At 38.7% G+C, this 25844-nt stretch overlaps 8 protein-coding genes across 8 annotated transcripts; 6 read left to right on the top strand and 2 right to left on the bottom strand.

Moving 5' to 3' along the window:
* Positions 1 to 1652: 1652 nt before the first annotated feature.
* On the top strand, positions 1653 to 2605 carry SS1G_14144 (predicted protein; the record flags this gene model as incomplete). Its single annotated transcript, XM_001584811.1, has 3 exons — positions 1653 to 1718; positions 2149 to 2261; positions 2431 to 2605. 3 exons carry the CDS (start codon positions 1653 to 1655, stop codon positions 2603 to 2605), a joined length of 354 nt encoding a protein of 117 aa, XP_001584861.1.
* Positions 2606 to 3251: 646 nt separating this feature from the next.
* On the top strand, positions 3252 to 5023 carry SS1G_14145 (hypothetical protein; the record flags this gene model as incomplete). The annotated part of the gene is made up of 3 exons (XM_001584812.1): positions 3252 to 3459; positions 3606 to 3772; positions 3827 to 5023. 3 exons carry the CDS (start codon positions 3252 to 3254, stop codon positions 5021 to 5023), a joined length of 1572 nt encoding a protein of 523 aa, XP_001584862.1.
* A 5371-nt stretch (positions 5024 to 10394) lies between these two features.
* On the bottom strand, positions 10395 to 12588 carry SS1G_14146 (hypothetical protein; the record flags this gene model as incomplete). The annotated part of the gene is made up of 3 exons (XM_001584813.1): positions 10395 to 11229; positions 11389 to 12155; positions 12580 to 12588. 3 exons carry the CDS (start codon positions 12586 to 12588, stop codon positions 10395 to 10397), a joined length of 1611 nt encoding a protein of 536 aa, XP_001584863.1.
* Positions 12589 to 12941: 353 nt separating this feature from the next.
* SS1G_14147 (predicted protein) lies at positions 12942 to 13318 on the bottom strand (the record flags this gene model as incomplete). The annotated part of the gene is made up of 2 exons (XM_001584814.1): positions 12942 to 13060; positions 13240 to 13318. The coding sequence occupies 2 exons, from the start codon at positions 13316 to 13318 to the stop codon at positions 12942 to 12944; spliced, it is 198 nt and encodes a 65-aa protein (XP_001584864.1).
* An 849-nt stretch (positions 13319 to 14167) lies between these two features.
* SS1G_14148 (predicted protein) lies at positions 14168 to 14783 on the top strand (the record flags this gene model as incomplete). Its single annotated transcript, XM_001584815.1, has 2 exons — positions 14168 to 14307; positions 14657 to 14783. The coding sequence occupies 2 exons, from the start codon at positions 14168 to 14170 to the stop codon at positions 14781 to 14783; spliced, it is 267 nt and encodes an 88-aa protein (XP_001584865.1).
* A 1330-nt stretch (positions 14784 to 16113) lies between these two features.
* On the top strand, positions 16114 to 18638 carry SS1G_14149 (hypothetical protein; the record flags this gene model as incomplete). The annotated part of the gene is made up of 3 exons (XM_001584816.1): positions 16114 to 16216; positions 16293 to 17746; positions 17802 to 18638. The coding sequence occupies 3 exons, from the start codon at positions 16114 to 16116 to the stop codon at positions 18636 to 18638; spliced, it is 2394 nt and encodes a 797-aa protein (XP_001584866.1).
* Positions 18639 to 19095: 457 nt separating this feature from the next.
* Positions 19096 to 19632, top strand: SS1G_14150 (predicted protein; the record flags this gene model as incomplete). The annotated part of the gene is made up of 2 exons (XM_001584817.1): positions 19096 to 19155; positions 19315 to 19632. 2 exons carry the CDS (start codon positions 19096 to 19098, stop codon positions 19630 to 19632), a joined length of 378 nt encoding a protein of 125 aa, XP_001584867.1.
* A 1751-nt stretch (positions 19633 to 21383) lies between these two features.
* On the top strand, positions 21384 to 22356 carry SS1G_14151 (predicted protein; the record flags this gene model as incomplete). The annotated part of the gene is made up of 3 exons (XM_001584818.1): positions 21384 to 21483; positions 21860 to 22032; positions 22345 to 22356. 3 exons carry the CDS (start codon positions 21384 to 21386, stop codon positions 22354 to 22356), a joined length of 285 nt encoding a protein of 94 aa, XP_001584868.1.
* Between the last annotated feature and the right edge of the window lie 3488 nt (positions 22357 to 25844).

Genomic DNA, 25844 nt, shown 5'->3' on the forward strand with positions numbered 1-25844 from the left:
GTTTTGTGCCAAAAGTAAAGTTTGGGGGTGGGATGGTGGAATCGTGATGATGGTGGTGGGTGTTCTTGGTAGCACTATCTGCTGTACTGTAATAATGTACCGGCAGTGAAATGGGATGCCGTCTATATTTCTATCTTTTTTTTTTATGAGGGAGAGAAAGTGGCATCGCCTAGTAATTCATTTGTAATCAATTATATTATACTCAACATTGCATTTTGATTGGTTAAGAGGAACGAGATGGATATTTCATTGGATCATATAATTAATTCAATCTTCTCTTTTCATCTCTACTCTATTATGTCCCATGTCCAATCTCTAATAATCTCTCTTCTCTAATAATCTCTATGCTCTAACAATTCCCATTCTCTAATAATATCATTGTTCTCCATACCCTAGGTACTAAATATTAAATACCCACTTCCATTTCCATTTCCATTTCCATCTTCTCTGTCCCAGAAAAATCTAAAACCGGGGCATCTCTCCGTTCATCCATTCATCAATTTCAATTTCAAGCCACATACGAAAGAAAACTTGCAGGCCCTGAAACGTGGAGCTCGTGGAGCTATGCTTCGAACTTCGAACCATGAAATTTGGAGAAGGATCAGCTCAGGGTGATGACTGTCTACGTACGTACTCTGTACTTGCTGCCGTGATGATTCTTTGGTGTTGTGATCAATAATCATGATGAGATATTGCGGTGCATCTATCTTCTGCTTTGAGGTCATCACTGTAGGTCTACCTCATTCGGATGTGAGGTATCTTTCGGTGACGTGTTTGGAAAGTAGGAAGTCAGTTCGATTGATTGATTGATGGTTTTTTCTCTTTGCTCTATGAATAATGTATATCTATAATCTAGGTAATTTAACTCGGATATTGGTACTATTCATACAATATCCCTCCGTATTTTGATAGCCTCGACCGGTTGTGCTCTACAGTAAAGCTTAATTCTTGAATTGTGCTAAACGAGTCAGCCTCACTCTAATCGCACTCAAAAATCGAGGCTTTAGTGTTCGGGAAAATATATACCTATCATATGGTTAAGGCCACAAGGTAGGACATATCAAAGTAAGGCAAATGTTGTCTTGAGACATACTTCACCCTGAGCAGAACCCATATGCTATCAATAACTTTATCCGGATTTGGAAGAAAGTTCTTATTGAGCTCTCCCGTACTGCATTGGACCCCAACTTTCCCCAACTTGACTTCTTTCTGATATCTCAATTGATAGGACTGTGTGAAGATCCTCTATTTCGCCTTGATTTCATGTGAGTAATACAACATGATGAACGTTCTTCATAATGTTATGCTGCTGTTTCTATTCTTATATATTTACTCGAGGTGTCATAACGATCCAACCAAATCTCTGCCAAGTTGATCTACTCTACGCTACCACTATGAAAATATCATAATCAATCCACTTTTCCCTATTTTGGTTGGAGGCATGCCAACTTATAGAGTGGATAACTACTGGATGGATATAACAATCTGATAATCTGACGTTCACCTGCATGAAGAAATGGAAAAGAAACGTCAAAGCCCTCAATTATTCAAGGTACAGTGCAAACAAGAAATGTGGAGAAGTTTACAACTTGGGTGTGTGAGGCTTGAAATTCATTGTCGTCATCGATGTGGCTGTGGAGTTGGGGGTCTCAATGTGGCTGAGTATCGACTATCGACTCTTATCAGTGAGAGGAGCCACAGTTGGATTTGGAGACTTGGTAGGTTTGCTGGTGACAAGAACAAAAACAAAACTTCGGGATAGTTTCTCCTGCACGAGTATCTTTATAAGGAGAGGGGCGAAAAGAGGTAAAGGCACTTTTGAGTTGAGCAGAGTAGAATCGTACTGAATATTGAACGATAAGAAAAGAGAAAGGGAATTCCGTATTTCCACGAATTGACATCATTGTAAGCAACAATGGTATCATCAAATTACACATCACACATCATAGACATCAAGAATGATAAGAAGTAACTAGGTATCTCTCTTCTTTCCCCTACACATCGCATATCATTGTGGTATTAATTCTGAGCATCAACATGTAAATGGTCAAAGTACCCAAGTATTTAACAACTTAGAAGAACTAGAAAATGTTCAATGGGATCAACGGCATCAATGGTAAATCTTTATATAATAGATACGACAATTAGAAATCCCCAGACACGACATTGGATTATGTTATCGTCTTGGCCGAGTACCGAGAAGTAGATTATTGTCACTATGTACAGAGTACTGCAGTCTGCATGAAGCCTTATTGTGTATCGTGAGTAGTGGGGAATGAAGGTATATATGAGAAGTCAAAAGTGACTTTGAGGTTTGAGTTATGATTATGAGTAAAGATTGAATGAATCTTTTTTTGACTCAATTGGCTGATGTATCAATTCTTTGTTTGTCTTACCAATAATTCCAAGTTTAACTAACCTCTTGCCCAGCTCTACAAAACAAACTTTTAATCCTCAATTTCTTTGTCTATCCTTGGCCTCTTGCACCCAAGAATACCAATACCATCCATTCATCCTATTACCGATCGTTTATCGATCGTTTATCGCTCAACTTGATATCAAAACCCTCCAGATTAAATCCTATGCTGCAGCTCAAAAGCTCTAGAATTCTCAATACCTAAAAATCTCACATCATCATACACCATAAGCATACCTACTAGTAAGCACCCTACTTATATCCCATGTTACCATCATCAATTTTCATTCGGGCAGTGTACAGTGTTTATCTCTACGCGGCATCCAAAGCAAGATTATCAAATATTTCAATGGCTGAGAACGGATCAACAGAACCCAAAACCCACCAAAGTATCAGGAACCCAACCAGCAACCAAGACGCAACGCCATCCATCCCTTGGCCTTATCTCCATCCAAATTATTCAGGTCCCAAAGACAAAAAAGACAAAAGAGGCTAAACCCAGCGGAACCCACGTCAATTTTGCCCAGGCGTTCGTTACTCCGTACACCGTTACACAGCCCGCATAGCTCGAACTATTGAAAGAAAAGCAAAAGAACGTGAAATAGAAAGCTGATCGTACTTCATCAAAACCATATTTGTTCTTTCGAATTTTCTTCAATTAAAATCTTTCTTCAAAACGTATCCGGAAATCAAAACATAACATACCTTGTCAAGACTGTTTGAAACGTCAATTGTCAAAGAGGACGAAAGTGCCTCGAACACCCCTCAACCTCATAAAATTCTACCAATTTCTATCGCAGACTTAGGCCAATCACTCATTCCCATCTAACCTATCATGGGATTCTTCACATCACCTACTTCCTTCCGGCTTGCTAATCTAGCTACTGGCAATGATGTCGGCGCATCATCTATCTCAACACGGTCAATCACAGATGTCGCATTCGGATCTTTGGCAAATGATCATTCTTCACATCCTGCCCTAGGACATCTTGTCCTTTTAGTTTTTGAAGCTGTGATGGAAGTCGTATGTGTCAGTTTACCTGGTTATATTGTGGCAAGACAAGGAATGTTCGATGCGGATAAACAGAAGTTTTTGGCAAATTTGAATGTTGCTCTATTCACCCCCTTGTCTGAGTAAGTAACCTTGGGGAAATTTAACTAAAGAGATGCATGCTAACAATTTGAATAGTTTTTACAAAATTGGCATCTCAATTAACAGCGGATAAATTAGTCGAACTTGCAGTCATACCGGTGATTTTCATTGTACAAACGCTGGTATCATACTTGGTCTCGATAGGAGTTGGCAAAGCATTTGGGTTTGGAAAAAGACCCGCAAACTTTGTGACTGCTATGGGAGTATGTTATTCTAGCTTCTCAATCGATGAAAATGCTAATGTGATGACCTGACAGGTATTCGGAAATTCGAACTCTTTACCCATCTCTCTCGTCATTTCATTGTCGCAGACATTGAAAGGTTTACATTGGGATAAAATACCAGGAGATAATGATGACGAGGTAGCTGCAAGAGGTATTCTATACCTTCTCATCTTTCAACAACTAGGTCAACTCGTTCGTTGGAGTTGGGGTTACCATGTTTTACTTGCACCACCTGAAACATATAAGGATGAAGAAGAGGGTCGATATAGAGATGAACCTGTTTTGATTCCCGGTTTGGATGGTGATGAAGATTCGGAAGACCACGCTGAATCATCTGCGAATTCTTCTGATTTCGGTGGTAGAACCCCAGTGAACCATGCTTTACTCGACAATTCCGAAGGAGAAGAACCTGTGAAATTACCAGGTATTATGGCTACACCAGTCAATGGAAATCATTTACCAGGAAACAATCATGATATTATTTCATTCCCAAGTATTCCAACACCACAATCGGAGATGGAAATTCCAGATGGAATCAGAGGTTGGATCCCACGCGCCAAATTTCACACCAAACAAAGTGTCGTCAAAGCATCTCATCATATCTATTATTCTCTACCAGCTCCAGCACAAAGACTTTTAACCAGGGTTTCAGACGCTACCAACAGATTTTTGAATGGTCTTTGGGAATTCATGAATCCTCCTCTTTGGGCTATGCTTCTCGCTGTCATTGTCGCATCTATTCCAAAACTTCAACATCTTTTCTTCGCTGAAGGTTCCTTTATCGCTAACTCCGTTACACGCGCCGTATCTCAATCGGGAGGTGTCGCCGTTCCTCTCATATTAGTCGTCCTTGGTGCCAACCTCGCTCGAAATACTCTCCCACAACATGTCCTCGATGAAACTTCCGAAGAAAATCAAATCGGCACCAAACTTCTCATTGCCTCCTTGATATCGAGAATGTTATTACCTACATTGATCATGGCACCAATATTAGCACTTACCGCAAAATATGTTCCTGTGAGCATATTGGATGATCCGATCTTTGTCATTGTTTGTTTCTTATTGACAGGAGCACCAAGTGCATTACAATTGGCACAAATCTGTCAAATCAATGGGGTTTATGAGGGAGTGATGAGTAAATTACTCTTTCAAAGTTATGTTATTTGGATTTTACCAAGTACTTTGGTATTGGTTATGTGTGCGTTGGAGGTTGTTGAGTGGGCTGCTTAGGTTAGGGGTGATAGGATTTGAGAGGTGCATCATTTTAGGTGTACCGAGAAGGGGGAGGATGAAACACATAATGAGGAGGTGGAATGCCTCTTTGGTTGAATGGACAAAACTAAAATGTACACTATATGCTTATGCATATACGGATAGGTTTGGGCCTGGATTCGGAAGAGATTAATTGTATACTTTGGATGGGGAAGGCTGGATGGTGCATCAGCGTGGCATGGCGTTTTGGGATTTTATATTGGTTGGGTTGATAACATTGTAATGATGTATTTTTTATGCACCGATGTGGTTTGTGGATTTTCGAATGGGGAGGTGAAGGGAAAGAGGAGAAGAATGGAGAAAGAGGGAGAAAGGAGGAGTGGAAAATGAGAAGATTATACCATGCATGATGTGAGATGAAAGCTGGGGATGGTCTATGGAAAGGATAATAATTGATACCATGCATACATATATACAAATAAGTAATACGTTAATCTCACCTCTTGTTCTCTAGCTCTCTAATGTGAAGTGTAAAGTATAGAGTGAGTATGTGGTGTGGAGAATAGGGATGAGAGTGGTGTTACGAGGTTTGCCGTCTAGATCACGTGGAAGTGCTCTAGGCTCTCGAGGTGGTTTATAACTAGGCGTCAAGCAGGGACTTAAAGTAATGACAATAATGATATGCAATTCGTAACTAATAGTAGAGTATACTAAATGATTGATCTTGAGCACGAAGCTCTATACAAAGGAAATCCATCTTGATTATATAGTCCTTCGTGTTCTGAAAGTCGATCGACTCTTGAAGGGCCGATCGATTCTCAGGGCCGATCGATTCTCAGGGAGTCGGTCGGCTTTCGGATCAGGTGACACTTGTCACATGATCCTGCTAACTAATTGGTTACCTGATGCGGGTTATGTTACGCCGTCGTAACAATCTATATATCCCTAGGGAGATCTCCACGATGTAAAACTATACTACTACTACTACTATTATTATTATTACTATATATAATTCTTCTCATTATCATACTTCAGCAATTTGAATTTGAATGATTCGACTTTTGAATATTATTTAATTCGAATATATAATTAGGAGTTTGGGGTACGGAAAACTTAATCTTTGGTTACAATTATTCTGTAGACTATAATAAGATTATCTGATTCTATATTAATAAGAGCTTTAATATAGGAGCGGGATATTATAATAATGATTTTTTTTGGTGGTAGACTTTCCGGTTTGGAGCTGTACGACAAGGTTTAGAAATAGTTGAATTTTTTTTTTTCATCACCGCTAGAATTCAAAGAATTTTGTTTATTTCAGTAGAGATAGTTGTTATAACGCGTATGCATATGGGTGTTGTTGTCATTCCCCCTTTAATCACCGCTCGCTTATCTAAAACTGTCTCTTCACGGCTAAATGTTTGAATTTGATGAAAATTCCTAACCTTAACATGGTATATTTGTAAGTTAAATATATGATAATTGATATTTTTATCGCATTAGAGATGAGGATACGAATCCTTTGTTAATATCGAATGACTTCCGCGTTGTGGTATGGTTGGAGCTTTCCGAGAGGGAGAAAGGTGTATTTATAATATATGGATTTGAAGGAAGGAGAAAAGAACTAGATAGATAAGGGACATTCTGGCATGGCTAGATCTGTATTGTCAATTAAAAATAGAAAGACTTTGGAACGGTCATTTTTCTTGTGCGAGATATTTTGTGCTAATATATAAATCTTAATTACCCTTTGAACTTGGGTAATTTTAACAGTTCGCACAGCAAAAACCTCATGTTATAAAGAACAAGCAGACCAAAAGAATGACTCCTTCTATAGTTCGATCCCAAAGCCTATACATCGAAACTTGTGTTTCATCTTACACCTCACGGGTAATTGAATGGCAGGCGCTTTCATTGACCGCATTTATGGTTGGCGAGGTTTTCGTGACTTAAATATCGATCGATTACGGTGGCCTTCATGGTAAATTAAATGACAGTAATCATCACTACAAACGTCTCTTTAAAAGCACTTCAAGATTCATGTACTACAAGATGATGCTTCATTAATCTCCCCCTAAGTCTGCTATAGAATTTAATGCATGTAAGTTAGCTATAGTTATTGCACCTTGAGAACTCCAAATGTGTCAGAGTTATGATTTTTGTTTATAGATCTAATAAAAGATTGAATCTGCTTCATATAAACGAAAGCTGAGACGAATAATTCCACCTAATAGTGAATGGAGGAAGAAATTCAAGGCGTTGAACTCATTAGAAGCTCCGAGGAATGTTTGACCTATAAATTCATCCATTACATTATAACTTTCGGACATCAAGTATACAAGAATCAAGGACACAAAAATATAATTATGTGGCAGGGATTTCTCTACTATCTAGCTCTGATTCATCAAGACTGAAATATCTAAGTTAAAGATTGGGGGATATCATCGCAGTTCATATTGAAAATCCTAGCATTCAATAGTTTCGTTGTAGAATGCAAGTGTTATTGTCACTGATATGATAACATTATTGTACGTAGGGCTCTATAATTTTTACAACAATACCACCCTAAAAATCACTACATCACTGAATATAGAAGTCTCTGGATAGAATTCTAGTGTTGGCATCGCCATTACACATGATTCCAGCACGAATATTTGATTAGGATTTATCTAAAGCTACTTAATATTCTCCTTAGAGATAAAAGAATATGGAATCAAGGATTTAACGCTCATTTCAACCCACTGGGGAGCAGAAAGCGCATCTGTGTTTGTAAGGAGCAATTATACTTTTACTCCCTCAAGAAAACCGATTTTGTAGCCCCTGTTGAATACTCTATTGTATGCCAGAAACGGTGACAATCAAAACATACACTTTACACAATATTGACAATGGATATTCGTAATCTCAGTCATGGTACCAGCAATTTGACAGGCTACTGACTAACTATCACTCATTATCCCGTTCTTCAAGTTGTCAATGACTTTAATCTAGCCGAATTCTATAATTAATAATTAAAAAAATATTATTATTTATCTTATTTAATATTTCATTTTCAAAAATATAAGTAATTATATAGAACTAATATGTATGTAAAAGCAGAAGAATATAATTATAAAATTAATAATCAGAGTCATTTAACCAAAAACAATATATATTAAAAAATTTATCTATATCAATTTGGTTTATTTAATAATAAAACCGAAAAATAAAATATACAAAAATAATTAAAATATAATACAATATATAGTTTTGGTAAATTCAAAAAAGACCTTCTAGACTCTTCAAGCAGACAATTTCAAGTCACACAATGCGAAAGTTAAACATAAAACTAGATCAAAAAGGATCCCACGTCTCCAACTACACCTTCTGGTAACACCCCCTAGTATATATACCTTCAACATTTTTACTTTTCATCCTAATCTTCTTGGATACACACCTTTGAAATATTTCTACAAGGATACAGTGTAGAAACTAGATCTTTATCAGGATTGAAGTAATAGTATTGATATTGTATGGCGCTATATATACTAGAAGTTTAATTTTGATATATAATTATTTGGAGATCGAGTTAATAATAGGACGACAGTAATTCTTCGGATTGAAGATAGTGAAAATATCCTCACTCGACTTTAAAAAGAATACAATATCGACAGCAGGTATGTACCATAGTTGGCAGCATAAACTTGCCGTATTGGAGATTTGATGAGTGAGCTAGAAGGTCATGATATCCGAAGCATATAATTAGATCATTGTTTTGCGATTTCTTGTAAATCTTTATTTTGCTATCAATGCCATGTATCCTATCCTGTCACAGGAAGATTATTTGTTTGGCCCTACACCTTTTATAATAATACTGAGGAAGTTCATAAGATTACCATCTCTTAGTTTTCTAGTGGATCTTGTCACGGTATTGTGACGAAGAATGACCTCATATCTACTGTTTAGCAAAAGAGATGAAGAATTTCACGAGTACAAATTTGGTTTATTTTCCCTTCCTCTCTATATCTTTCTATAAGATATCTAGATATCCTTATTTGTTTACCTGTCAGAACGAGTCCCGAAGAAATTAGCCACGTTTGAGGCGAAAGCTAAGAAAATCACTGCATCAGGTCTAATAGTGATCTTGTGCAGATCATCTAGTTATAGAAAATACACTGCAGAACTATTAAGTATATTAAAATATCGGCAGTGACAGTATATCATACCCAGAACAAAAAATCAACAACAATAATAGAAGTTTAGGAATAATACAGTCACTTTCCAATCCCTAGGCCCTTCCTACACAATACCTTGATCAAAAATTCATATTCAGTTGTTCTGTGAATAACATATTAATTAGAATATATTTACTCCGAACCACGCCTGGTCCTTACTGATAAGATACTTTCACTATAAATAAATCTTCTAGGAAGATACTGCTTGAGAGATTTATACTCGAACAATTAAAAACTTAAAATATAAGGCCTTACTTGGATAATAATATCTAGCAAATTAGAACTTCTAATTAATATATTCTAACAAATATTAATTTTATCCAAATCAGAGAAGTATAAATAATAAAAAACTAAAACCGGATCATTTCTCCCTAACAAAAAATTCAGCTCGCTCCAGAGCAGATCAAAGGAAGATTTTGGTGTTATAAGAATAAAAGTAATACTTGATAATTCGAAAGAAAACTATTGACATTTTTGTAATTACTGGAAAAGATATTGTTTTCAAATAATTAAAATAATATAGAAACAATGATAGTGATACTATAATAATGATGATTAGTTTTGAATGTTATTTATATTTGTGATAATAAAAGTAATAATAAATGAGACTAGTATTATGACTTGAATAAATAAGTCTAATAATAATTATAAAAATATTATTAAAGAAATTTATAAAATATATTTCCATTGTTGAGAATACTTATGATATTGTCATATACAAAAGACATCAGACATTGAACATTAGAAAGTAATCTTATTTTTTATTATTATCTTATAGACTCGTTAACTTTTCATCTGCATAATAGATATTTAGCCTTAACATCATAACCTCATAATTCATACCCATAAACCCTTCCTTCCAAATCCCACAATCCCAACCCAAACATCACATTTCCCCATCTCTATCTCCATCTGCACCCATCCCACCACCCCATCCAAAACCCAATCTCAAATATAAAACTTCGCCAAATTCTGCAACACAAAATCATAACTCTTCCCCCTAAAATCATCACTAATAAGCGTACTAAAATCCGCAAAGAAAATTAACCAATTTCGCTCCATTACTATAACGCGGCCAATTCGGATAGGATGAACTAGTCCCATTATTCGGATCGAGGGTATTGGACAAAACTGAGATAATAAGCTTTGCTAGCGGCGGGCTGCATAGGTTGGCTTTAATAACCGTTAAATACTTGTAATATGTCTGAACCGTGGAAGGTACCTAGGATCGGGGTGCCGTAGTTGTAGGATGAGAGGTAGGACCAGGACGGGACGTTGGGGGCGACTTTTAGAGAGGTTTGCAGGAAGATGCGACGGGTGAGGGTGAAGGTTAGGTCACCGAGAATGGCGGCTAAGCGTTTGAATTGTGGGTACCAGTTATTGAGGAGGAGGGTTCGGAAGGGAGAACCGGAGATAAGGTCGTTGGGGTATGTGTCAAGTAAACCGGTTATGACGGATGCAGGGGCATTGTTGAAGAAGACATTGGAGAAATAGGTCGCGAGTTGGTTTGTTGTGGTGATGTTTGATTGGAAGAGAGCGAAAATTGTTCCTTCATCTTCTTGGTCACCGATTATGAAGGGAACTTTTGCCCATGCTCCAGAAGAAAGGAGAACCTCCGGCGATTTTGGGAGAGCTGTTCCATCTGGACGAGGGAGATAGTTAAGGGCAACGGAAGTATAACTTAGGAGGCTTGAGACGGAATTTGTTGCATTGAGAAGGGTGGAGTAAGGGACACCTCTTAAGCAAGCTAGAGTATTGCTTGATGCTGAACATCCTGCTGCAGCTACGACTGTGTCGTAGATCTTCTGACCTTTTGGACAATCGACAGGATCGGCGGGGACTATACTTCCTGAATTCATAATGGCTCCACGGAACAATGCTTTACCTTTGTATGTGTTGTCACCTCCATACAAAGCCATTTGGTCGAAAACTGAAATTGCTCCAGCTGACTCACCCCAAATAGTGACCTTTGATGGATCTCCACCAAATGCCCCAATATTATCGGCCACCCTGTCGAAAATGTGTCAGTTTGATCCTGTGAGGGTAGTTTATGAGGAAGTAAATGAAAGTAAGAGGTTCAAGGCTCAAGTATGATGAGGCAATGAAGTATGCAATAATAGCAGAATAAAGACAAGATATTGGAAAGCACCCAATAACAGCGAAACGTACCATTGCAAGCCCAATCTCTGATCTAACAATCCCAAATTCGCACTTCCATCAGCCAGAACCTCAGCACCAGGTAAAAATCCAAAACCCCCAACCCGGTAAGCTACTTGCACAAAAATGATCGGTTTACCCTGAGCAATACTTTCAGCTACCCATGGAGATCCATTATACATCGACGTTCCCCCTAATTCAAATCCTCCTCCAAAGATCCAAAACAAGACTGGCAATTTCGATGAAGCAGTAGTACCAGCTGGTCTTTGAATGTTCAGGTACAAACAATCTTCCCCGGCATTGAGAACTTGTTGGAAAATGGGTGTGTTGAGGAGAACACCGAGTGCTGATGTAGGAATTGCATCATTGACTACACTACTGAAGAAGAATTGGGGACAGGTAGCAGCTTGCGCTGTTGCTCTGACGGTACCTAATGCAGAAGTGATAGGTTGAGGTGGTTTGAGTCGAAGAGCACCGACGGGAGGTTTGGCAAATGGAATACCAGCAAAGGTCTCGACAGTTGTACCGGCACCTCCGATGATTGTCGCTGCTGGGGATGCAATTGTAACAGTTGGGGCTGCGGCTCTCTCTTCAATTGGTACATCTCGCTCTGTGTTTTCAACTGGGAGAGCAGAAGTAATTGACAGAAGACCAATGATTGAAACCAGCGAAAGCTTCATCATGAATAAATGTGAAGAGTTTTCGACTTTTGGAAAGAAAGTAGGATGACGAGTGAGTACTACCGCGAATGGAAGTGAACCCTTCGTTGCTTCCTTGAACTGCAACAGCAATTAGAGTATCTCCTCGTCGTATTTGTAGGGGGAAATCTTAAAGGTACACCCTTGGCTGCTGAATAAGATTGACCATCTGACCCTTCCTGGCATACATTGCTTGACGCCAGCAAATTTGGCATTCACATGGTTCTAGGATCGGTCCTCGGTTAATGGCACACAAATTTGATGATTCAGCGACGCCAAATAAATGCTTCAGAGATCATTTCCTGTTGTGGTGTTGCATGTACAACCGGATAAATTTCCATTACAGGAACTAGTGGGGAATGGAAGGAAGTTTAGAGGGTGTGGGGATGCGGGGTCGGGTAAACTTAAAATGTCTTTGCATCAGCCTAACCTTGCTTTACCATACGATGGAAGCATTTTGAGCTCCGAGCTTAAAGTTTTTTCTCCATAGACATGTCACACGTACAATATCCATGTATAAGAATCGTATTCATAGCACTAAGTTCTAACACATGTTATTGTGGAAGAAAATGAAGATCCGAGTGGAATACCAAAATAGTACTCATCCGAGGCCAAGTGCCGAGACAGTGTTTTCGGCAGAAATAAAAAACAGATAGTCAGGGCTATTCACGTGAAGCACAGCTGAGTTTTTGAGTAAATGTAATTGTGATAGAGCCGCATTATTGAACTTAATTCATTAGAGATATTAGCCATCCTCCATCTTCAAGGATCAATCAATGCATTTAAATCTTCGATCCATTCGATGTAAGGTTTTCCCAGTCCCGATTTAATGAGAATCTTTCGTTTACGCGTGGGAATCCATGGCATTCAACATTCTTCAGGTAAATCTTGGCAACTTAACCAAATGAAGGTCTTGTCCCGAAGATGTCTGATCTGTTGAATTTGATCTTTTAATCCCCTCAATTTCCCCAAGAGAGCAAAGATAGCTATGATCTGTTAGCCTCTGATTTTGAGCGAAAGGTTTAAAAATAAAGTAAAGGATTCCAAAGATGGATACCGCAACCTCTGTCAATTGAACACGTGCCAGCTGTAATGTGGGTCAATCGTACAGCTCTACATTAACACTATGATCTTCTATGCTACGGACAATAAGTGTGCTAAAAACCTCGGCCGGATTTCTGTAGCAGTTTCGACGAAGTTCTAGCCCACTTATAGGAATTTCTACCTTGTGCGGTAGTAGGCATTTCAAATTGACCCCTTCAACCAAATAATATGGCTCCACAACAAATACACAAGTATTCGGGCCACATGTATATTCTATGCGAAAATATACAAGAAGCGACATATTTGATTTAAAATGCCTACTGCGGCACAAGGTAGGTCAGCTGGGTACTCCACGGTTACTCGGCTGAAAACATAGGCTTTGGGATAAATCTGATCAAAAAGAGTTATTTGGCATGAGTTGAAAAGTAACACGCAACGGCCAGTGGTACCTGGCACCTTTGCACTTTTTTAACTTATCCAGCACCATGAATTCTAGCTCTCGTCTCACGCTTCTATTTTGCTGTTTTAGTAGCGCTGATCTTCTTGAAATCATACCACTTATTTCCAAAAGCAGCATGAACCATAACCAGTCATTACAATTATAATGACGTAGATCTTCTTCGAAACCGTCTATATAAGATCTGAAGATTCCTGGTAACTGCTGAGGAGGACTGAGACAGAGGACGCGACTCAAAAGTAACAAAGAAATATGATAGCCAAGAACTTCAATAACACATCTGAAATAATGTACCAGTTGTCATGTAGACAGCGATAGGCATAGCTCGAATCTTCGATTCTCCATCTGAGATGCCGTCAATAGTCTGAAACTATACCCGGAGACAGCATAAAAACATCTGGGAGGTAGAACTGAGAAAGAACATGACAGACATTCCACTGTATACAATATGGTCCCTTAACAAGCGGGTAGGGTAGATGGTATTGGACGATTTTCAAGCCAAATCTGAATAATCATGAAGATAATAGAGGCGAGGATTGAACTGACGAGCAGAGATCAGATTGATGCTGATACTACTCAGTATTTTCAAACAATGACGAGTAAATGGTACAAATTAGGAACCCTTGAACTAGTCGAAAAAATCCTCAAGGCCGCAAGAAAATTATACTCAAGACAAATCCCCACTGAACAAACACAATTACAGCTATTGCCATGGCCTATTTCCACGAACACGTAACTCCAGCTTCTTCAGCAGAAAGCATATAGTGGAGCACGTGATAGTAAAGGTGGCTTAGATGTTTATATCGAGAAGCTCTTCCCACCAATTTTGCTCTCACAGGTTTTGCTGAATCAGGAGCTATGAATAATAGGGCAATTATAACTGCGACAAACCACTGACGAGGAGGTTTATGTAGAAGCCTTTGAAGTTTGTGTAGAACGACTACTGTTGTTCACAAAAAGAAAACGCATGAATCATGGCCATTTGAATGCGAGGTAGACTGACCTCCCACTAAGGGGCGAATTACGCTTGCAATACTCCAAGTCGTACCAGAAATTCCAATATATGCAAAACTCTCTCTAGAGCAGCTATAACTGCAATAATCTTAGAAAATGAGGCAGAAAGTATTCCTCCGCCCCCGGGTCCTGCTAGTTCACGAACAACGATGAAGGTAGTATTATTCTTAGCAACACCTATCAAGGATGGCTAGCCCATTCATTTTTTCGGCCCGTTTGATCCATTGGACAAAAAGTATTGATGTAGCAAGTGTGCTGCAAATTAAACTGCCGATCTCAAAGGTAATGGTCGAAGTGAAATAGGATCACCTTAATGAGAGGTACATGTCGCTTTTCACCATGGCGATTTGACCTGGACAAGGCCAGAAAGAAAGGCATTCCAATACCACCCAAGTTACTCAATTCGATGGTACTCGTCGGTAATTCTAAAAATAGCTGCTGCTCCATGGTCTATTAAGGCGAGGATATTATGTCTGGTAGCTAAGTCATAAAGGACACTGGCCTCTAAATTAAATGAAATGTATATTGCTTTATATTATGTGAGAGCATGCACAAGGTATACATAGCATATCCATGGAAGTGAAAAAGATAGACAGACATGGCAAAATAGACCTGTAGAAGAATCATCGGCCACAGTCAACTGTCCAGACTCCATACGCAGCAGTGTGTCTCTGGGATGGTCTAAAGAATCACTTGGTTCTTGCATTTGACTCCATTCTTGCGAAAGATTCAATAGTGAAGCTTTTGATAATTCATCAACTTATGGATATGGATATGAGTGATAGATGAAAAATGATAGATGAATAAGATTGTGGGCACGGAAGAGAGTGAAGCATGGTGAATGCAATTAAATGCTTAAATGGCATGCATATGCGAGAATGACGCATGAACGAGATTCGAATAAGTAAGAACTTAGCTAAGCAATATTAGCTAAGCAGCACATGCATGCCTTGGCCAAGTTATATTCTGTTTGCGCTTGACATTTGATTGGTCAAAACACATACGTAAGAATAAGGTTTATGTGGTGGCGGGGATCCTTGGAACGAACTTTGGTGAGATTCCTGGTTTTACACCATTGCACAATAACTTTAATTATTTACATCTCTTTTTACTAATACCTTAGTAATTGTTATACTTTCTACTTTACAATTTACCTTCCTTATTGATATCTATCTATAGTTTATCTATGATGTAGATCTAATATCACACCAACTCACTTACTAGGTGACTACTCATAATCCACAAGGTAGTATTTACTGCACAAAAAAGCTAAAAAATAATTCAGAAACTTCTACTCGAGGAATCCACCCACAACTGCATTCAGCTCCTGCAAAGGTGGGGTAATTGTGGGCGCAAACAAACATTCTCACATGAGAGGGAACTGGGAACTTTTGAGAAGTTGGTCTAGGTACAGTGCCCATTGATTTTGAGCCAGATAAGGGAAATAGTGAGAGTCCTAATATTTCATATAGGAATCATATTCATCTCATACAACATTCTTCAACAACTGCATCTTTCATAAAAATGAATTCACCACCAGATCCCAACAGTGCGACGGTGCCTCGCAGACCAGCATTAAGGACAGATTCGGAAGACCTTAATAGCCCCAAGAGTGGACCAACCAAAGGTTAGCAATTGAAATTATTCCTCAATTTAATATATTGACATGCCCGACGCTAACCTCTTATCTTTCATTCTCTCAGTCGTTTCAATTGCCGAGCCAGAACCAGAAGACGTACAAAAATTTGAACTTCCTCCGTCCGACGAATCTTCAAAGACAAAACATTTCAGTGCTGGTGTTGCGAAAAGAATGACAGGTCGACCAAATATGCCTTCTGCAACTTCCTCTAAACTTTCTATCCGGAGTCAAACCAGCTTCGAGGAACCAATTCGAGAGACTCGTACCTCCGATTTTTCAAAGCCCACTGATGATTCAAAGCACCATCACCACCGCGACAAACTTCTCTCTCAAGTCGCAGAATGGCTGCATGCAGAGAAAGCGAAGAGGGCTACCCGGGAATCAAATAAGAGGGGCACCAAGGAGAATGAGGCTGAGGTTGAGGATTTGTCAGGTAGAGGAACAAGTTCAAAACCAAGATCAATGTCTAGCAGTTCATCTTCAAGCGCTCTTTCCTTGGAAAAATTGCAAAAAATTTTGGAGGATAACATGTTAGATCTTGGTCACAGTCACCTTCCGCACCTTACACCCCCGAGACGAGTTTCAAGAAAACGATCTCTCGTACGCCCTTCGCTGAAACCTACTCCATCCTCTGACACCGAATACCATGATGAGGACATTGTAGTCCCATCGTGTGACGTGATTCTTGATAATTCAAAAACACTTGCATATAGTGGTGGTGCTGGGTCTTCCATGGAAACAACTACATTAAGTAATTCCAAACGAGCCGAGAAGGAGAGGAAAGCATGGATTCAATTTAAGAATGAAATTGTGAGATTGGCGCACACATTAAGATTGAAAGGTTGGAGAAGAGTTCCATTAGACCGAGGAGCTGAAATCGAAGTGGAAAGATTGAGTGGTGCTCTCACAAACGCGGTTTATGTTGTTTCTCCTCCAGCAAATCTACCACCGTCTGCGAGCAGTACCAATCTTTCTACTAAGAGCCAAAGATATCCATCAAAGTTATTGCTTCGAATTTATGGTCCTCAAGTTGAGCACCTAATTGATAGAGAAGCGGAACTGAGCATTTTGAGGAGATTAGCTAGGAAGAAAATTGGACCTAGAATGTTGGGTACTTTTCGAAATGGTCGATTTGAAGAATTCTTTAATGCTCAAACCCTCACGGCTCAAGACCTCAGAATTCCCGACACGAGTAAGAAAATTGCGAAACGTATGAGGGAATTACATGATGGTGTCGCATTGTTGCAAGAAGAAAGAGACCAAGGACCATTCGTTTGGAGAAATTGGGACAAATGGGTCGATAGATGTGAGAAAATTATCACCTATCTCGACCGACAGATTTTAGACGGGGACTCTAGTAGAAGTATTAGAGGCGAAAGTTGGAGAGATAGAGGATTAGTTTGTGGTGTTGAATGGCCCGTCTTCAGAGCTGCTGTTGAAAGATACCGACAATGGTTAGAGAAATATTATGGTGGAAGTGAGGAATTAAGCCGTAGTTTAGTTTTTGCTCATAATGATGTATGTTCGCTCCCCTCTTTATTTCTCGGTCCCAAACTAATCACATGTTCAATAGACACAATATGGCAACATCTTACGCTTAGTACCCGAACTACCCGTCGATGGATCCGCACCTTCTCCACTTCTACTTCCTATGAATCATCACAAACAACTAGTAGTCATTGATTTTGAGTATGCAAGTGCCAATACCCGTGGCTTGGAATTCGCCAATCATTTTACCGAATGGTGTTACAATTATCATGCACCTCCTCCAATGACTTGGACGTGCGACACCAGAAATTATCCAACTATTGAAGAACAAAAGAGATTCATCAGAGCATATATAAATCATCGCCCTCACTTTAACTTACATGCTTACTCTACTCCAAAGTTCGAAGGGCGGGACGCTCCGGCGGGCAGTATTAAAGAGTTTATGTTAGATAGTCGGACGCTTGCTAGTGAAAGGGACATGCCTAGTAGCAGTACGAATCTCTACGCGGAAGAAGAAGCAAGAAGAGAGGAAGAAACCGAAAAGCAAGTCGAGGAAATGTTGAGAGAAGTTAGGATGTGGAGATTAGCTAATAGTGCACAATGGGTTGCGTGGGGAATTGTACAAGCTAAGGTACCAGAATTGGATGATGCGCCGCCTTTTGTTGTAACACCGGATGAAATTGATGGGCCTCAAAATGGCATTTTGGAAGATGCGAAGATGGATGATAAGATGGAGAGAGAAAATGAGAGAGAGATCAAAGTGAAAGAACAAGTGGAGGAGGAAGAGGATGAATTCGATTATCTGGGATATGCGCAAAGTAGAGCGCTTTTCTTCTGGGGAGATGTGGTGGCATTGGGGATTTTGGGAATAGACGAGTTACCTGTGGAGTTGGCTGATCGGATCAAAATTTTGAATTATTAAAATCGGTGCCATAGGGGCGTCTGGAAGGGCCTGGAAATTTAATTGGAGTTTTGAATGCGTCAAGGTCATTGTTGAGAGAGAAAATTTGGGATAGGAGTCTACGGAGTGTGAGAAGTTGCATGAACCAAGCGAGCTAGCTCAACTTACGACACATATATCATCCTCCAACTCATGGGGTCATATCACAATAGATATGTTGCATGTTTTACGACAATTTTATTTCTATTTCTGTATGAACGGATTCAAGATAGAGGGATAGCATAGCATAGCATTTAGAAATCAAACTCGTTAATTCATTTCTCATTCCCATATATTCTTTACATTTCTATGGCTGCAAAATACTTGGAAGTCCAAGACAGTAACTACAAACTCTTTTTACTATGAATTCAACTTCTGTATATTTTCATGTAGCATGTTACTCATAAAGATGTATATGTTTACCTAGGTAATCATTGAAATGCCAAGATATAAGCATGGGACTGGTGGACGTTGTGTTCAACCGGCATCTTTTAATCGGGTAAAAGATCTTCATGGCTTGGATAACCTCTTCAGCTGAAGATTCAATATCATTTAATACCTCGGGCATATTTTCCCTTCATCGTGTGCCGCGCAGTGGCTTCGAAGGTTTAGAAGATGGATGCAATGGAATTAAAACTTTCTATTCCAGACGTGACAGCAAAATCCAAGTATCGAAGTTTTCAAACTCGCTTTACGACGACTTGAAAACGCTATCGTTGATTTATCTATCGAGGATCATGCGTCTGACTCTCCGGTTCATTTAAATAGGCTTTGCAACTATTGCGCCGTAGTAGGCGAACGTCTCAAAATCGTACATGAAGATGATGAGGCAGCTCAAGAAGTAGATTTTGGTGGAGACGCCAAAGATGTCTCGGGTAATTTGCATTTAGGGAGGACATTAGCTCAGGAGGGTTGTTATCTCTGTTGTTTAATCAAGAGAAAATCTTTGCGGGATGAAGAGGAGAGAAATATGTAGTAATGCGATGTCGAAAAAAGTAGAACTTCATGGTTTGATACTTGGCGGATTTTTCGAATTGGGTTATACGGAAGAGGAAGAGGAAGTTTCTGCTGAGAAGGAAAATCAGTGGATTATTAATCCTTTTTTAAAAAGGTTGCAGGTTTCTCTCAGTACTATTTCTAGTGATAGGAGATTATTGTTGTGGCGGCCTGAAAATACGTTGGATGAGGTTCAATATGAACCAGCTCAACTTCTAATGATTGCTGCTGATCACGAAGATCTGTTTCTTGGGGTGGTAAAACCATGGATTCCTTTACCTCGTGGGATAAATAGTCGCAAGAGGGATCTTTCGATGTTTCCAAATTGTTTTAAATCATGTATTCAGAATCATGGGGAATGTCGAGAAATATCATTTAATCTCGGATTAGATATTGGACCTAGTAGATTAATTGATATTGAAGAGATGAGAATTGTGACGATTGGAATCGATGAGACGCCTAGATATCTCGTCCTAAGTTATGTATGGGGAGGGGAAATCCACCATTTCTTCTCTTGAAAAAAGAAAACGAGGGGGAATTTTCCACGCTGGGAGTTTTGGAAAAACAAATTATTCCTCGGACGATCTTGGATGCGATGGAAGTGCGCGACGATTTGGCAATCGGTATTTATAGGTCGATGCTCTATGCATCGTTCAAGACGATCTAATAGAGAAGAAAATGCACGAGATTGATAGAATACACATCATACACATACTTACTACAGGCAGAAATAACCATCGTTGCAGCAGCGACGGGCAATAGTGCCAATTCCAGCTTAATCAATATCGATGCAGTATTTACGGATGAAAAAGCACATCTGATTACTGGTAATAGTAGATTTACAGTTGATCCAAAGGAAATGCGTCACGAGGTCGAAATTCTCAACTTGGGGTTCTCGTGGATGGATATTCCAGGAATTGGGGTTTTTCGAACAATAAGAGAGTTTTTGGGTTTTGGTTTGTTTTACTCCTGGATTGGGTGTACTTATTGTGCTTGTGAAGAGGGGAGTTGGAGTGAGGATTTTGCGTTTGTTGGGGAAGTTGATAAAAAGGGGAATGAGGATAAAAATCAAAATCAAAATAGAAGTACTTGTATTCTATAACGAAGATCTCAAAACCGGCTTCGACTTTCGGAAAAAACTTAACCCGTTTGAAAATTATACTTCTATGGTTTTGAAAATGTCTACGAGATGATTTACTCTTGAAAGCGATTGTTTGAATGCGTGTCAGGGGTTTTATACTAGACTTTTCAAGTTATTGAAAGGTTTAGGGGGTTCGGTGAGCGGAGTACCCGGGGTTTGTATTGAATTTGCGCTATTTAGCGTGGCAAGCTGATAGGAATTTTTCGAGGAGGAGAGAGAAATCCTCAGACTTGAGGGATTTTGCTTTTCCATCTTAGTCTTGGACGGCTTGGAATGAATGGTCTGATTGAGTATCCGTTTCTTTGTGGTCTGGAAAAATGTGCTGTGGTTTCTGAGGTGAGATGGGTGGTTTTTGAAGCTTATAAGGTTGGGGATTACATATGTTGTGGATGATAGTGATACTGGTGATGAGGAGGGTTTGAGGGAGTAGAGGTACCAGATTCAAACAAGTGGTTTCGACGATTAAAGTTCATACTTCTCCTGAACAATTTTATCAGAGCATGAGTTCATGATTATCTCATTCCTATATTTTGGAGAAGAGAGAGGATCTTCATTCTTATACTGGGAGGTTATTAGATCTTGAGTCGGAAATGAGTATAAGTATGAGTTTGAATACGAGCACGAGAAAAATAATATCGAGTAATTTCATCGGAACAAGTATCTTAATCTTTCACACTAAATCTCTCATTTGTCAGTTAAAAGAACCTTCGATTTCGAAACCTTCACTTGCAAAATATAAAGATTTGAGATTTTTCTCTATTTATCCCCTCTCCTCCTCTGCATCTGCGTCTGCATATCAAAAATAATCGGAGAAATCAGAATCGATTTCGCAACCTTAAATAGCTTTCTCAATTCACAGTCTCGTATAACCGCAGACTACGACTGCATATATATAACAGCAGAAATTTTCTCACACTTTGAGATGGATTTTTCGAGTCCCGCGCTACGGGATTTGTTGTGGATTAATAGATATAGTGCGAGAAATACGTTTCGTAGGGGGGGGAGGGGTTAGGGAGGAGAAGTGTGAGAGGGTGGATGGGAGGAGGATGAGGGGATGGGGATGAAGATGAAGATGAAGATGAAGATGAAGATGAAGATGAAGATGAAGATGAAGATGAAGATGAAGATGAAGATGAAGATGAAGATGAAGATGAAGATGAAGATGAAGATGAAGATGAAGATGAGGGTTGTTATGTGGATTTGCTGGGAAGGGTGTGTGGCGAGGAGGGTTGCTGTGGGGTGGGTGTTTGATGGGGAGGGGTGTTTGGGGAGGGAGGTGATGCTTGCTTGAGGGGTGCGGGTGGTTGGATGGTGTGGGATGGGATAGGAGGTTATGATGGGTATGGGGTGGTGAGAGATAAGAGATTAGGAAAAGTTGTGGAATGGTTGAATGAATGAGGAGTTGATCTATTATAGTTCTAAGAATTCATTTAGTTTCTGATATTCAGAACAAAGTTTTCTCTAAGCCCGATTTACGTCGCATAAGCTTTCACTGTAATCATTGCATCTGGTGATTCTAGTTCGCTGATATAATATACGATTTGCCCATAGAAAGATATTTAATCCTCGAGACATTCATTGAAAATCGACTTCCCGAATAACTTGAAGCCAAGTTCATTTCCGACGCTTCCTCGACCTCTATGCTCTTTGGTATGCCTATAAGATAAGAAGATTTTTATGTAAACCAGCCGCATCTTGAATCAATATCTAGCTTTTAGAATTGTGAGCTTGAATCTAGTAGCTCTTAATACCTACACGTCCTGTACTGTAGATTGGGGATAACGATCAAGTTTTGAGTGTGCTTGCAGCGACGACGAAGTTAATGTTGATAGCATTTGACAGTATTTAACTGCGATATATGACAATAACTTCTCATTCTTGAATGCAATTGAAACTTTACTTTAACTGTCGATTATAAAATTTGACTATTTTTGAAATTCAAAAACTCGGGAGCCTGGCAATCGTTCGCTTTTTCGCTCTAAAACTAGATTTCATTATCAACATACCAAGTTACTTATTTAGACAGATACGAGCACCATATGAGGCACTAAGACACAGTCATTTGCAGATGATAGCGAAGGAAAAGGAAAGGGAAGGAAATAAGTTCGGGAGACTCTGTTTTATATGTCGATTGAAGAAGGGGTGGATGGGTTGTGGGGAAGGAAATGACGAGACTCTAATATGTGGTAGATTATGAACACAGTGGAGATATGACTAGAATGGGATATCGTTATTGATGATTGAATCTTATAACTTCGCGGGTTGTGGAATTTATTTGCTTTGCTTCCAATCCCATGTGCACCAATACTATAGTATATATATTCAGGATCAAGCATATAACTCGTATTTCCATTCCTCTCATTCTCGCAGTCTTGTATCTCCTGTTCTCTGGATATAAATTAAAGACTTTTTTCCCTATTAATCAGTGTAGTGACAAAAGTATTTATGGGAGATTTATGTTGAGATAAATAAACTTTCTAAAATTATAACTCTATAACAATTTATATAATGTTTGGAATTCTATAACTTCTTTTTCATTATTAAGGTAGATACACTCAGTTCTCACCGTCGTGACTGATTCCTAGAACTTGACAACTATATCATTACTGCCATTAATTTCGGCATGTATATTAGGCGCGAGAATAGTAATTTTCTTGTTTATAAACGATAAAATTTCAATATTTACTTAGTTATAGTGTAGTAAAATAGATGTTCTATACTACAGAAAGTGATATCATAGCTACCTTAGATCATCCGATTCTGGTAATTCATGGACAGGTTAGTTTAGAAAAATATTAATGATGAGGAGAAATTTTTTATTTATATTAAGCTTTTGGAAATATTTGAAATCGTAAATCGTTTTCTCGAAGGAGAGTTTGTCTGATGATTAGAAACTGTAATATCGATCTAGAATATTAAATTAATTATTAAATACTATTTTTTAATATATTATCAATAAAAAATTCAACTGAGTAGATTTAATAATTTCTCTTGCATATAGAAATATTTTTCAAAAATACATATAGGTCTAGTACTGTTACGTTGTAACATTATAAACTATTATCATGTGTTATAGGATCATATGAATAGTCTTGTGAAAGAGCGAGGGAGCGAAGGAGCGAGATTCGAATCTCGCTCCCCAACTCCATCGCTTCAATATTGGAATACGAAGGTCTATATAATCAAGATAGATTCCCTTTATATAAAGCTTCGTATTCAAGATCAAGATCAATCATTTAGTATACTCTACTATTAGTTACGAATTGCATCACTATCATTACTTAAGTCCCTGCTTGACATCTAGTTATAAACCACCTCGAGAGCCTAGAGCACTTCCACGTGATCTAGACGGCAAACCTCGTAACATAAGAACTATCACCACAATAATAACCCTCCTTGTATAATATAAATATAAATCTAACCCACGATTAAAAAATACAACAACTGTAGGTTCGAATCAAAATATCAGAATATAAAAAGAAATAAGAAGGAATAAAGACTTCTTTTCTAATCTGCGCTCAAATATCGAATGAAAAGAAAAGTGTTACGAGTTTTGCCGTCTAGGATCACGTGGAAGTGCTCTAGGCTCTCGAGGTGGTTTATAACTAGGCGTCAAGCAGGGACTTAAGTAATGACAATAATGATATACAATTCGTAACTAATAGTAGGATATACTAAATGATTGATCTTGAGCACGAAGCTCTGTACAAAGGAAATCCATCTTGATTATATAGTCCTTCATGCTTCCATGATTACTAGTGATCCTTCATGATCATTAGTGATCATCTATATCGTGATCCTTAGTGATCCTTAATGATCACTACTGATCATTTGTGATCACGTGCCTTGGTAGTTGTGTAGCCCGTCGTAACAAAAAGTTAGCGATTCCCTCTTCAAACTTTTTTCAATATTATTAAGGTTATCATGGGGAAGTTTTTGGAAAACTAAAGAGCTTCGGGATTGTGTGTGTGGTTAAATAAATATATAGTGATTGGTGATTGATGATTTTGCTTATTTATTTACTTACTTACTTATTTACTTACTTTCTCTAAGTTTTCATGATTGATTCGGGAGTTGGGCATTGGTGGTCATGAAGATGGATTGTTTGTGGATGATGGATGATGGATGATGGATGTGGGAATACTGTAGGTAGGTGGAGATTCAAAGTCTCGATGAATGAATTCGATTGTCGAGCTTGGGGATATTACTTGATCGATTCGAGAATTGATCAACAATTGACCCCCTTTGACATGAATTCAGATGATGGTTTGTAGAGTGAGTGAGTACTCATCGAGATATGTGAGATGTACCCACGTCAAGGGCATGACACGGCACTGCTCCTCAAATGTTACACTATAAAACACAGAGGTATATCTTGACGCAAAGCTCAACATGTATTCCCAACCTCTTCAAATAGCTAGCTACCTGCAACTTCGCAGGTGGCAGACATTAATCAGTGAGTGGTAAGTTGTGATATAGGTAGTTCCCGACGAAGATTTAAGCAAACTCCCTCCCGACTACGTATCTATCTCTAATTCTTAGAACCTATTCTTTGAGATTGAAGAAATGAATGATAACTGTTGAATGTATATACATTTGGAAGATGCAATGGGGCAGTAATGAGCTTGATGGAAAAGCGTGCATGTTTTCTTTCCGACTTTTTAGATTTTATATATCATACCTAGGTACTGACTTGCAGAGCAAAATAGCCTAGTTTTGAGGGGACTTATATGGAAAAAGAAGGAACTTAGTGATTTCGATGTCGATGTCTCTAGAACAGTCAAACGAAATCATGATAGAACTCGCTCGGATACACATCAAACAAACATAGTTAATGATTATCCTAGGGTTGGTTCACCTGATATTCTAAGCACAGGATCTACCTCATCGGATGGTTACACCGTGCACCATTGTAAGATCTCACACTACGAGAAAACGATACATCTCGGCTGTCACCTTCGGGATATACATAATTTTACAAGAGAATTAATTATCTCCCGGGCTGGGATATAATGTGAATGAATGACAAGTAGGTTTGAAGAAAAAGGAAA

Source organism: Sclerotinia sclerotiorum, genomic scaffold (genome assembly GCF_000146945.2).
Source record: "Sclerotinia sclerotiorum 1980 UF-70 scaffold_30 genomic scaffold, whole genome shotgun sequence".
Taxonomy (NCBI): domain Eukaryota; kingdom Fungi; phylum Ascomycota; class Leotiomycetes; order Helotiales; family Sclerotiniaceae; genus Sclerotinia; species Sclerotinia sclerotiorum.